The following is a 13,332-nucleotide window of genomic DNA, read 5'->3' on the forward strand; positions in this document are numbered from 1 at the left end:
TATATATATATATATATATATATATATATATATATATATATATTAAGTAATGTGATTTATAATTTAAAATTTAAAAATTTAAAAAATTTTAAAAAATTTAAAAATCAAATTTTAATTAAATTAAAAATCAGTTTCATAAGAAGGAACAACAACAAAATCAATTATCAGATAATTGATTTTGTTGTTGTTCCTTCTTATGAAACTGATTTTTAATTTAATTAAAATTTGATTTTTAAATTTTAAAAAATTTTTTAAATTTTTAAATTTTAAATTATAAATCACATTATTTAATATTGAATTAGCTCTAGGACATTTAACTATCGAGCTTATTATATATCTAAATTAAAACGAGCACTTTCTATTTCCTGTATTTTAATTAAACTAGTAATTTCACTGTTACATTAAAATACACTCAGCTCTTTAGACTATTGTTCTAATCTCCTTTAAATTATATATATATATATATATATATATATATATATATATATATATATATATATATATATATATATATATATAAGCTAGTACCCCAGTAGTTGTTGCCCCTGATAGTAGCCCCATACACCAAAGTGGCAATGTGCCTTGTTTGGGGTGAAAATGTAATAAAAAAATTTTTTTAAAAAGATCTTAAATATATCTAGAGCTACTGCCCTAGCCGCTCCTGCCTTATACAGTGCATGGTATATACATTCAGAGATTACAGTTAGGATATCTGCAGTCGAACGGGTTTAACAATACTGTTGGTTGGAAAGAAATTTAGTATGTACAAGGTAGTGGACTAGATTGATTAAGAACTCAAAGATTTTGGTGAAGAGAGGAAGGAGGTTAGGGTTAAGGTTAGGGAGGAAGGAGGCTAATGAGGTGGTAATTAAGTGGGTCAGTTCTTTCGCCAGAATTCTTGAAAACAGGTACCACAGAAACAATTTTCCAATAGTCAGGAAAGCAAGATTTGGTAAGGCATTTATTGAAGAGTTTGGAGAAAACAGGGGCAATCTCAGCAGAGCATTTTTTAATAGTATAGCAGAGATGAGGTCAAACCCGCACGCATTTGAGATTTCTAGTTTTTTTATATCACGAACATGAGCAGGAGTGATTTTCAGATCATTGATTGTAGCTTCTGTCCGCAAAGGGATATTTGGGAGGAAGTGGTTTGTTGGTTTTAAAGTGGAGGAAAACCGATGTGCAAGCAGATTAGTCTTCTTGGTTACCATGCAAACAGCCTCAAGGTTTATAGGTGTTTAATTTCCCTTAATTCTCGTGTTAATTGATGCTGGCCCAGAGGTAAGCAAATGGAGTCAAAGGTGACTTTGTAACTGAGTTTGAATCTCTCAACCAGCAGTAATTATCACTTCCTGCACTGATAATTGCAAAAGCATAAAACACAATGATGTGGAAAAGAAGAAGAAAAAGTAAATTTTCAAACCTGTGTCGCATATAATTGATGGCAAGTCTGAAGAGGATTAGAAAAAGTGTGACCGGCAGAAGTAACCCATTCCAAGTTGAATACATATAAACCTGAATCAGAAGCAACAAATGATTAGCAAGAGGAAAACATTTTTTTCAACAATTTTATTGCTAACATCGGATTACTGTCATCATTTCCGCTGATTTTAACATCCAACCAGTCGCAGGGCAAAAATCAAGGAGACAAAAAAAAAAAGCAAAAAAAAAAAAAAAAAAGCAACAGCAAAAAAAGAATGGAGCAAATGCTAGAAACTTGGCAGAGAACTTAAAGGCTGTGGAACATGAAGCAAATTAATATAATACCGATAATCATATTAGCATCAGAAATAGTCGTGAACATTATTATTAGTCTGTATTATCATTGGCTCACAAGGAGCTTTCACACAGCACATCAAAGATCTCATCGAATACAGCCTGTGGTGTTCCCTGGAAGCTGAGTGACAACAAGTCTCCCCAGATTTTCCAGTACTATCCACCTCTTTCAATAACATTTGCAAATAAATTTGCATTATCGCAACAGCTGATTGCTATTGATTTCTCGTTGGTAGTAGCCATTGGTCTTTACTGGAATTTGAGTGGCAACAAGCCTCCCCAAGGTCCCAGTTCTCTTTGCACTTATACAGTGGAGGTCTGGTCAGTGCTCACTCCTTGGTCTTTCCTTCCTCCTTGACTACTTGTCTATTCAGTCTCACTCTTTTTGTTTTGTTTGGGCGGGGGGGGGGGCAGTGATGTGGTAATAGGGGGATGGGGGGGTAGAGAACTTATAGGTATGCAGCTTCAATGTTCTTGGTCCCGTATTATTAGTTATAGCTTATTATTTAGCATATGTCTGTGAGATTATGTGCAATTTGGAAATCAGAGTTATGTCCCTTGCATTCAACCAGCCAAGATTGGGACAAACATCCAATGAATGTGTCACGCAATGACTACAATTAATTACATCCTATAATGTAATTCTTTCTTAGTTGTAAATATATTATAGATAATTATATTTGTTGCTCTATACAGAAGCGTTTTCATCCAACTTATTCTTCATATTTGTGCTCTTTGTTTATCTCGGCATTGTTTCCAGTCGCCCTGGATTATCTCGATGCCATTGGAATCAAGCAGTGCAGACTCTGAAGATGGTTGACTAGAGATTGTGTAGCCCTTTGCTTCACATAGACATCTGTAAGCAGACAAAGAATAGAAAAGAACATCAACTTGCTTGTTTTGTTGTACGACGACATTTATTTCTGCATTCTCCACAGACAGACGTGTCTTCTCATTATCACTGTGATATCCCTCATATGATCTTCTTCTGGAATGCTATCCATGCCTTTAATGTGATATCATTTTTGGAAGATATTATTTTTAAAAAAAAATATATCTTTTAAAAAATATCATTATTATCTATCTCACCTGTCTGCCTGTCTGTCTGTCTGTTTGTCGGTATGTATGATTAAAACTTTTGAAACAGGTGACAGATTTTCATGAGATTGGTTTCGTTTTGAAGCGTGACCCTTCAGACGACAAATATAAAAAAATTGGTCAAAAACATTAATTTCTTCACCCTCAACTTTTCTACAGGAAGGGGTTGCTTTTTTAACCAATATTTTTGAAAGCCATCCCCTTTTTCGATTGACTAGCCTTAATTTAAACCTATATCACTTCTGGTTTGGCGATGGACTCAATGGGAAAGAAGTCACATTTTTTTTTCACATTCTTTTCCTCCTTCACGGTACGGGTTCGAGCCTGCCTGCCTAGTACCATTTTTTTTTTTTTGCTCAACACACAGCTTCAAACACCCAACCAATACCGGGCACCCAGGCTAGTCTATTATATAAATCTCACCTATCTGTTTAAATGTATGTATGTATGTATGTATGTATGTATGTATGCCTAAAACTTTTGACAGAGGGGACGGATTCTCATGAGATTAGTATCGTTTTGAAGTTCGACCCTTTGGACGACAAATATAAAAAAATTGGCTAATAACATTAATCCCTTCACCCTCAACTGGGCACTTTTCTACAGGGAGGGGTTGCTTTTTTTGCCGATATTTTCGAAAGTCATCCCCTCTTTTCGATTGACTAGCCTTAATTTAAACTTTTGTCACTTCTGGTTTGGCGATGGATGCAACAGCAAAGACATCATGTTTTTTTCCTCCTTTGCGCTACAGGTTTGAGCCTGCCTGCCTACTACCACTTTTTTTTTTTGGCTCAACACACACCTCCAAACACCGGGGCAATGCCAGGCTAGTCTAATATATAAAAGGCAAAATGCGTGTGTGTATGTCTGCCAAAAACTTTCAACACAGGCGACGGATCGTCATGAAATTGGTATCGTTTTGAAGCTTGATCCTTTAGACAAAAAATATTGAAAAATTAGCCAAAAACATTTATTCTTTCACCCTGAACTTGGCCGTTTTTTGCAAGGAGGGGTCGTTTTTTTCACTGAAATTTTTGCAAGTCATTGTCTCCGTTGGATTGACTACACTTAATTTCAACACTCTTGACTTCCGCTTGCATCATTGACACATCGGCTAAGACGCTACGTTTTCTTTTTCTCTTCCACGTTACGGGTTCAAGCCTGCTTGCCTACTACCACTTTTTTTTTTTTTACAACATCTCTCTCCACCCAAACTGCCTACTGTTGTTTTCATCCCCCCCTCCTGCTACTACCACTTCCCCCCCACCCCCGGGGTTCCTTACTACACCACCTAAACACACCTGGACAACGCTGGACACCCCTGCTAGTTTTATATAAATTTTCGAAAGTCTGTTTTGAAGAAATATATTTCAAGCCAAAATGCTTGTTTTTTTGTAGGATCCACAATATATGTTTCTAATTGAACTGGTGGTTCATAGCCTGAAACCCAATAGATCTCAACATCAGTGTGCAGGCGAATAGGACAATAAAATTATAAATGAATAACAACAAACATTAATTTATTAGGAATTGTTTAAAAATTGATTGTGACTTGTGAGATATTTAGTAATGTAACAGCCCTCCTTCTACTCCAGTCGTTCTTAACTGGTGATCCACGGACCACTAGTCGTCGATGATAACTCTGTGGTAAAATGAAAATAAGTGCATATAATTTATTGGATTTCTTTTTTTTTTTTTTTTTTTACACAGGAATCACCACTTATCAAGGCTCGGAAGCCACTCGAGGATAAGGGTTAATAGGAAGCCACTTGAGGATAAGGGTTAATAGGAAGCCACTTGAGGATAGGGGTTAATAGGTTATTAGTCAATGTGATTTTTTTTTTTTTACATAGGCATCACCACTTATCAAGGCCCAGAGGCCACTCAAGGATAAAGGGTTAAAGAGTGTACAGTAGTAAAATCGGACAATATAGTAATCGTTAGTAATGGAAATTCGGTAAATTTGTTAACTTAAGTGGAACGGCTCATCAAGAACTTGTTTACGTTGAACTATAGCGTAGTAAACATAAGTAGTGGGAATTTTGTAAATTGCTTAGGGGGGGGGGGCGGTTCATCAAGAACTTGTTTACCTTGGACTTGAAGACAATCAGATTGTAGTCAGCTGAAAAGCAGACAAGCAGAAGAGTAATTTATTTTTATTTCGGACTATTATTCTCATCTTTATTAGTTGTTGTTTTTGATCTTTTATTGGTTTTTGTTCATTCACAACGTTTCGGCCAACTATTCCTCTGGCCTTCGTCAGGTGGTAACCGCGACGGATAGGAACGTCGAATCTCCTAACTGCATTCTCAGCCATCACTGCCATCCGTAGTTGTTGTCGTCTCACCACATTTTGGCCAATTAACCTTTGGCACGCTTTGGGTGGGATTGAAACCGCTATCTTCAGACAATGTTCATCTGGAACTGTAGAGATTCAACGTCTCTATCAACTGCACCACGGGCCCCGAAGGAGATTCGAAGTTCCTATCCGTCGCGGTTACCACCTGACGAAGGCCAGAGGAATAGTTGGCCGAAACGTTGTGAATAAACAAAACCAATAAAAGATTAAACAAAAAACAACAACTAATAAAGATGAGAATAATAGTCCGAAATAAAAATAAATTAATATATATAATGCTCATCTCAAAAATGAATTCCAATTAAGGAATAATATATATATAAGCAGAAGAGTGTTCCACAAGTGTGCAGTTCTAAGAAAGAAACTTTGTTCATGGAATCTACATTCAGGTTTAGGCACAGATAAAGAGTGTGGGAAATTATTGATAGTGGTTTTGGCTAGACGAGTGTTTTTTGTGAACGTTTGGCGAGGGGGGACCATAGATTGAAGCTCAGACGAGCACTTGCCATGGAAATAACGATAAAGCAGAGACAGGCTCGCAACGTCTCTTTTGCGGGAAAGAGGTTGCAGGGAAGAGAAAAGAGCATCCCCACTAAGCTACGAAGTCTATTCTGAACTCTGTCAAGGCAGGATAAAGTTCTTTTTTTTTTCTCACTCTTCACGTGTTTTTGTATACATCTCGATGTCAGCGTGTTTCTGAATGTGTTATAGCGTTTGTATGCTGACGGCTCTCATGTTTCTATCTACAACTTTGGCAAAATTAAAAACATTCCGGTCTTTCTTTGAGACCTCGTAGGTTTGGCTAAGAACAACCAAAGGCTTAGAATCACGTAAAACGCTGACAGAAACCCTTACCTCATTCCCAGCGTTTGTTTAGTAGCTGACATCAAACTCTCAGGGATTCATTGTGAAGCTTTTGAAATTGATAGTGGTGAACCATTTAGTAAAAAAAAGAAACATAGCAACAGACGGCTATATGCAAATATCAAGCTGTAAGCAAAATCACGTCACGATTAGGAAAAAAAAAAACGACTATAAAATGGAGACAGCATGTTTGAGAAGGCAATCACATGAGTGACGTCACAGACGTAATGAGAAGTCACACGTGGCGGGAGAATGACGAAATAAATGTTGTTGTACAACAAAAAAAAAAGCGAGTTGGAAGTTTTTTTTTACTATTCTTTGTCTGCTTTGCGACTGAGGCTACAACGTGTTGGGTAAAGTTTCATCGCTCATAATAATCCACTCGTAACACACTTTGTGTAGGTGAATAAACACTTGAAAATAAGTTTGTAAAATGAGATATAAAAAAGAGATTACTCACAGTAAAAACAAAAAGAGTATAAGATGGAGATTTCCACTGAACAAGATTCTTCATGCCTTGGATACTGTTCATATACGGTTGCGTTACGGCCCCTGAAACACGAAAAACAAGTAGTGTACACCTTCCATAAAGATCTTGTTGCATGACCTTATACGTTACACAACAACGAAAAATAGGGGGGAAAAAAATGCACTGATCAAACAAACGTATAAATTACAATAAAGCAATGGTTGTAAACATAACAATATTTTATTGAGAGAAAGATGTTTTTGTCTTTGCGTATGTGAGGTGCACTGTGTTAGTATCAGAGTTTGTGCAAGTGTTACGTACTCCTTCCTCAAAACCCATGTCCACAACAACCAAGAGCAAGTCACTTCAAACAAACTTTTCTTCATCTGTTCCGTCTGCCTGCTTCCCTCCAGACTACAACTTGGATGTATTCAAGTCCAATGTTAACAAATTCCTAATGAACCACCCCCTTAATTAAACACTTCATCAAATCTCCACACTAACGTAATGTACTTGCAATAACCCTTATCCCTGAGTGGCTTCCGGGCCTTGATAAGTGGTGATCACTGTGTAAAAAAAAAAAAAGAAAAAATCTCAGACAAGGGGGATAACTCAACCATCTTAAATCCTGGATTAAAAACAACAAAGAGGAGATCACTCCAAACAGACTTTCCTAATCTATAGACAAGGAGAGATAACTCAACTGTCTTAATCCAGGGATTCACAATTGTCTCTTGTGGTTGCTTTATTTAAATGGAAACTGTTGCTGACAGAGAAATAGGTTTGTGTTAATTTATCTTAGTAGTAATAGCGTTAGTTGTTTGCTGATTGTTGCATCCCATAGTTGGTTTAATGTTGGTGATGCTGATGATTGAGGTTCACACTAACATTGCAAGATATCACAGTGGTGTTGTTATTGTTATGAATTAATTGCCATAACTGATTTTATCTTGATGTACAAGTCCCTATTTACTTGTCTGCCCACAAGGCAGAGTTAGACACAAGGTCAATTTTTAATCCACACTGAAAATCGAGAGGCACACTGAATTAGGACAAAAGTATAATTATTTCAGTCTAGAATGATTTCTCTTTCACTGATTGAAGACAGAAAAGATGGAGCATCAGAACAGAGACTACACTTTGCTCCTATTAATTATTCCATATATATATACGGAGTGATTGAAAAGTAACTCCTTATTTTAAAATGCATACATTCTTATTTCATGTTTACGATTTACCCTCAATATATTTTTTTGTGAATTTTTCTTTTCTAAATTCATTTCAATCATATTTTAGGCGTGATAGCAGAAATTTATTCTTATGAAGACATTCTTGTATAGCATCTATCTTTTTGTTTAATATTTCCTCTTTAGAGTTCACTATATAGTATGTTTCCAGTAAATATAGATTGTATCTTTTTGAAATATAATTTATGTAATTAATTAAATATGAAAAGAAAGTATAAAGAATTAACTTTTATTTAAAATTCAATATTTGCGCCTTCATTCGTCACCAGCTTTTCAAGTCGACCAGGAATCGCATCAACTGATTTCACAAGAAACTCTTGCGGAATGGTAGTCATAACTTAACGTATTCGCCCTTCAAGTTCTTCTAAATTTCTTGGTTTGGTTGAGTAAACTTGCTCTTTCAACCAACTGCAGAGAAAAAAGCTGCAGGGCATTAAGTCAGGACTTCTGGTGAACCAATTCATGCAAATCGCGATGACCCATCCATCTTTCAGGAATTGTACATTCAGCCAGTCATGAACAACAATAGAAAAGTGTGGAAGAACTCCATCTTTCATAAAAAAAAATTGATAACAATAAAAGTATTGGGAGTATGATGTACACATTTTTTTTTTTTTTTATACAGTGATCACCACTTATCAAGGCCCGGAAGCCACTCAGGGATAAGGGTTATTGCAAGTACAGTACGTTAGTGTGGAGATTTGATGAAGTGTTTACTTAAGGGGGCGGTTCATTAAGAATCTGTTAATGTTGGACTTGAAGACATCCAAGTTGTAGTCAGGTGGGAAGCAGGCAGACGGAACAGAATTCCACAGGTGTGCAGTTCAAACATCACACTTAAACTTTTTTATACATGAAAGTCTAGTCGTTTTTTTTTATCTAATTAGTTAACTATTTTAAAAACGACTAACATGACCCGTGGAAATTTCACAGAATAAGAAATATATTTAGTTGACAAATATATTTTAATAAAGCTGATATTTTTCTGGATAATACAAAAAATTATTTTTTTTTACAGAAAAATCAATAACGTGCAGCAATCATGAGTTTATTAACATTGTATCTTAAATATAAAATCAACCCAAATGAGATAAATTAATAAATACTAATAAATACTCAGAAAGTAATATTGTGCTACATAGTTCAACACAAATAATAAAATCACATTGTAAAAGAGAATCTGTAATTTACTCCTTCAGTTCAGCACCTCTTTGCAGACAATGTTCTTTTTATTTGCTCCGTTTTTTTTTTTTTGATATTCCCTTTTTTTTTTTTACATAACATTTCACTGAGTTACTTCTTCAGTGAAGAACTGCTGCATGTCGAAATTACAAGTCCCTTTCTCACACCATTACAACAATGATTATATATTATAACATTTGAAAATGAGGCAACATTCAAGAGAGGTCACTCTCATATTCTTGCCAGATTGGCCTTTTTAAAGCCAAATTTCGTGAATTTGACCTTTTTTTGAAGCAGTTTTTGTATTTGGCCTTTTTCAAAGCATAATTTATGGACTAAGGAGCATGCAGAATATTATAATAGATGTATATATACTTTACTCACCAAAACGTGTAATATTATTCTTTAATCTGAAAGAAAGAGGAACAGAAATATCAAAATAGAAAAAAAAATGAACGAGCATATTTATTTATTTATTTATTTAATTATTTATTTAATTATTTGATTCTTTATTCATTTATTTAATTAATTATTTATTTGATTATTTAATTATTTATTTAATTATTTATTTAATTATTTGATTATTTAATTAATTATTTAGCTTTGTTTGAAATTTGCAAACGATAGGCTCCGCCGTTTCAGAATCTAAAAGTAAGGAACTCACACACAAAGTTGCTTTTATATATTAGTATATATATATATATATATATATATATATATATATATATATATATATATATATATATATATATTAATATTAAGTAATGTGATTTATAATTTAAAAGTTTTAAAATTTTTAAAATTTAAAAATCAAAATTTAATTAAATTAAAAATCAGTTTCATAAGAAGGAACAACAACAAAGTCAATTATCTGTACGATCGTTTCGGAAATCCGTGCTTTTTATTTGTGGTATACATGAAGTCACGTAGAATAATTATACATAGTTTTTTTGGTAAGCACGGTCTCCTCATCAGCAAATTTAGGAGGATTTCTATTGAATTGAAAAGACACCAAAAATAAACCTAGCATTAAAAGTAAGGCAGATGAATCTGAAAAATTGAAGTAAAAGGTTTGGATATAAAATTTATAAGAAAATTAATAAGAAAATTGGTATAGGTTAGAGATAGAAATGAGTAGAAAAAATATATATATTTTTGAATTTACATAATAAATTTGATTTAAAAATATATAGATATATAATTACCTTTTGGTTTTTCTTTTTTTGAAATCAGGAACTGTATTTAAAGTAGTCATTTAGATGTTTGCTATAGCTTTTTATTTTATTGAATGATGAATTTTAAAAGGGCAACGCTCGTGCAGTAAATTGTTTCCGTTAGCGTATTTTGATTTAGAGACGCTACAGTTAATATCTATAGAGAGAGAGTTTTTTTTTTTTTTTTTTTTTTTTTTTGCAAGTTTTTAAGGGGAGATAATTGTCATGGCTTTATTTATTATTTGATTTACGAGTCTAAGGGCGGTAATTGGTTTAACTTAATTTATTAAAAAAAAAAAAAAAAAAAATCTATTTTTACTAATGAGTAATTTTTAATGATTTAAGGTGGTTTATATTTATTAAATTTAAACCAACGTTTATGATTACACGATAGAAGCTCGTGTCTTGAATTTACTAGTTTGGTTGTGCTTTTTATATCTTCATATTTTAAAATTTTTAGGGTTTCTTTTGTACATAATGTACAAAATTTATCTCCTGGTTTATATGATTTGCAAGTCTCAATTATTTGCCATTTTAAGTTGAAAGAAATATTGCTATTTTTTAGTTGCCAAATATAGTTGGATAGAGTAGTTTGGTTTGATAGAGAGTTATTTTTAAAAGAATGTTTGTGCGCTGAAATTCTATGTTTTATTGGGCCAGATGTGGAACCAATATATATTACCTCTTGATTATTATGATTATTTTCCGTTAGGTCTATTGTTGGATTATAATGTGGTGGGTTGGTTAATAATTGATCGGTAGATTGATTTAAGTTGGTGTTATTATTTAATCTGGTAGTTGAGTTATGGCTGTTGATAGGTTCTTGTATATTTGGAGTTTTTGATACTGTGCAGCTATAGATAACATTTTTAATTTTACATGAGCCTTGTAGGGGACATTTATTTTTTCTTCTACAGTTACAGTCCGATGTATTTTGTATAGTTGCATTTTGTAGTTTATTAATTTTATTATTATTAGAGCTAATTATTTTCTGATGAAGGTTAGGCATAGTAGAGTAAGAGACTTTAATTGTGTTCTTATTGAAAATCTTATTATATCTATGGGGGGCTTTAAAGTTCTTATCTAATATTTTAAAAAATTCTCTAGCTATGTTTGTTTCTAGGTTTTTGGAATACGGGGGGTTGAACCATAGGATCTCCTTGTGTCTATTCTTATGTTTGCGGGTTTTAGTTTGTTGTTTATTTATATTATTATCTAATATTTGTAGTTTGGTTTTATCTTTTTTTGTCTCCTGGTTATTTTTCTTAACTCGTATACGGGAAGACATTGCCATATTATATGTAATTACGCTCTTAATAGGTTTATTTTTAATGCAGTTTATGTTTCTATCATTTTCATTTATGAATTTAATTTGTGAATTATATCCAGAGTTTTTAAGGGCTTCATTATAGTATTTTTCATTTTTGGTAAATATTGATTTAGTAGAAGACAGTCTAGAAATTCTTAGAGCGATATTGGGAACTATTGATTTTAATATTGATTTAGGGTGGTTTGATTGATTGTGGACATATAGAAGTGATTGGTTAGGTTTATGGTATGGTTCAAAGGTAGAATTTTCAAGATTTAAGGTTATGTCTAAGAAATTAACAATTTTTTTATTAGGGTCGATTTTTATACTAAGTCCATAATTTTTAAATAATTTATGTAGAGCTTTAATTGCATTTTCATAATTTTTATTAGTAGAATTCGTTATGAAAAGTGCATCATCTCTATATAGCCCTCCTTCAAGTTTGAATTGTTTATGGAGTATACAATGTATTTCATTTAAAAGGAAAAGGCCAACTAGATCAGTGACCTGAGTCGAGTCCGTCGATCCCATTAAAATGTTGAAGTGGTTAGGGGTATTTTTCCTGGTCCAATATTTATTATCAAATGTTATTAAAGACTGTCTAGCTATAAGTATTAGTTTAGTTTCGTCTTGAGTTATATTAGTTAATTTTCGTGCCATTAATAGAGATTTATTAAGTAGGATAGGTGATATAGATTGGTAATATGATTCAATGTCAAAAGAAAGAAATTTAATATTATTTTTATTTTGAATATTAGAAAACCAGTCGATTACTTGGTTTGAAGATTGCCATAGTGGGTATTTTATTATGGATTTAATTTTGGGGATAATTCTATCTAATATGTTTTTACTAACCAGTCCTATATCTGATTTCGAGGGGCAAATGAGTCTAATAGTAGGGTTGATATTGAAGCTGTGTTTGTGGTCTTTTAAAGTAAATCTCGGGGTACCTGGTACCGTTATTTCTGTGTATTTATCTATTTTAAGTTTAGTTAAAATGTTTTTTGCATCATTATTTATTTTATTTAGTGCTGATTTATTAGTAGTTTTATAATTTTTATTAAGTTCTTTATATATTAGATTTTTATATTGTATATAGTCCATTGTGTAGAAATTTCCAGTTTTATCTGCCGGTACTATGAGTTTATTTTGGTGGCTTGTAGAAATAGATTTTGAAAATTTATTTATTTTTTAAGTGTTGGAGTGATATATTTTTTATTTTTCTTAAATTTAATATTTTTAATCAGGTTGATTAAGTCATTTTCAAAATTTTCAGTGTCTATGTTTCTCGTACAGATAATTGACTTTGTTGTTGTTCCTTCTTATGAAACTGATTTTTAATTTAATTAAATTTTGATTTTTAAATTTTAAAAATTTTAAAACTTTTAAATTATAAATCACATTACTTAATATTGAATTAGCTCTAGGACATTTAACTATCGAGCTTATTATATATCTAAATTACAACGAGCATTTCCTGTATTATATTAAACTAGTAATTTCACTATTACATTAAAATACACTTAGCTCTTTAGACTATTATTCTAATCTCCTTTAAATTATATATATATATATATATATATATATATATATATATATATATATATATATATATATGTTCGGATGTGTCTAACTGATGAGCTCAAATGAGGGCAAAACTCGAGTCTTGGACTTCCGGTTCTTTGACTGTCATGGCTCTTGTGGGCTGCGACGTAGTTTGGCTGTGGACTTTAATATATATATATATATATATATATATATATATATATATATATATATATCATTCCATTTTCACCCCACAGAGCCATTTTGAT

The 13,332-nt window shown here is 32.5% G+C and overlaps 1 protein-coding gene across 7 annotated transcripts in view; it reads right to left on the reverse strand.

The window, feature by feature from the left end:
* Nucleotides 1-13,332, reverse strand: part of LOC145256505 (GRAM domain-containing protein 4-like) — a 390,407-nt gene that overhangs the window by 167,782 nt on the left and 209,293 nt on the right. For all 7 annotated transcript variants that reach the window (XM_080115472.1, XM_080115469.1, XM_080115470.1 and 4 more), the window contains exons 7-9: nt 9,380-9,405; nt 6,558-6,649; nt 1,424-1,515 (exon numbers count right to left, since the gene is read on the reverse strand). In XM_080115472.1, coding sequence (XP_079971598.1) covers nt 1,424-1,515; nt 6,558-6,649; nt 9,380-9,405 — 210 coding nt within the window. The remainder of the gene's footprint in view (nt 1-1,423; nt 1,516-6,557; nt 6,650-9,379; nt 9,406-13,332) is intronic.

Source organism: Euprymna scolopes, chromosome 32 (assembly GCF_053919585.1).
Source record: "Euprymna scolopes isolate OS-2025 chromosome 32, ASM5391958v1, whole genome shotgun sequence".
NCBI lineage: Eukaryota > Metazoa > Mollusca > Cephalopoda > Sepiida > Sepiolidae > Euprymna > Euprymna scolopes.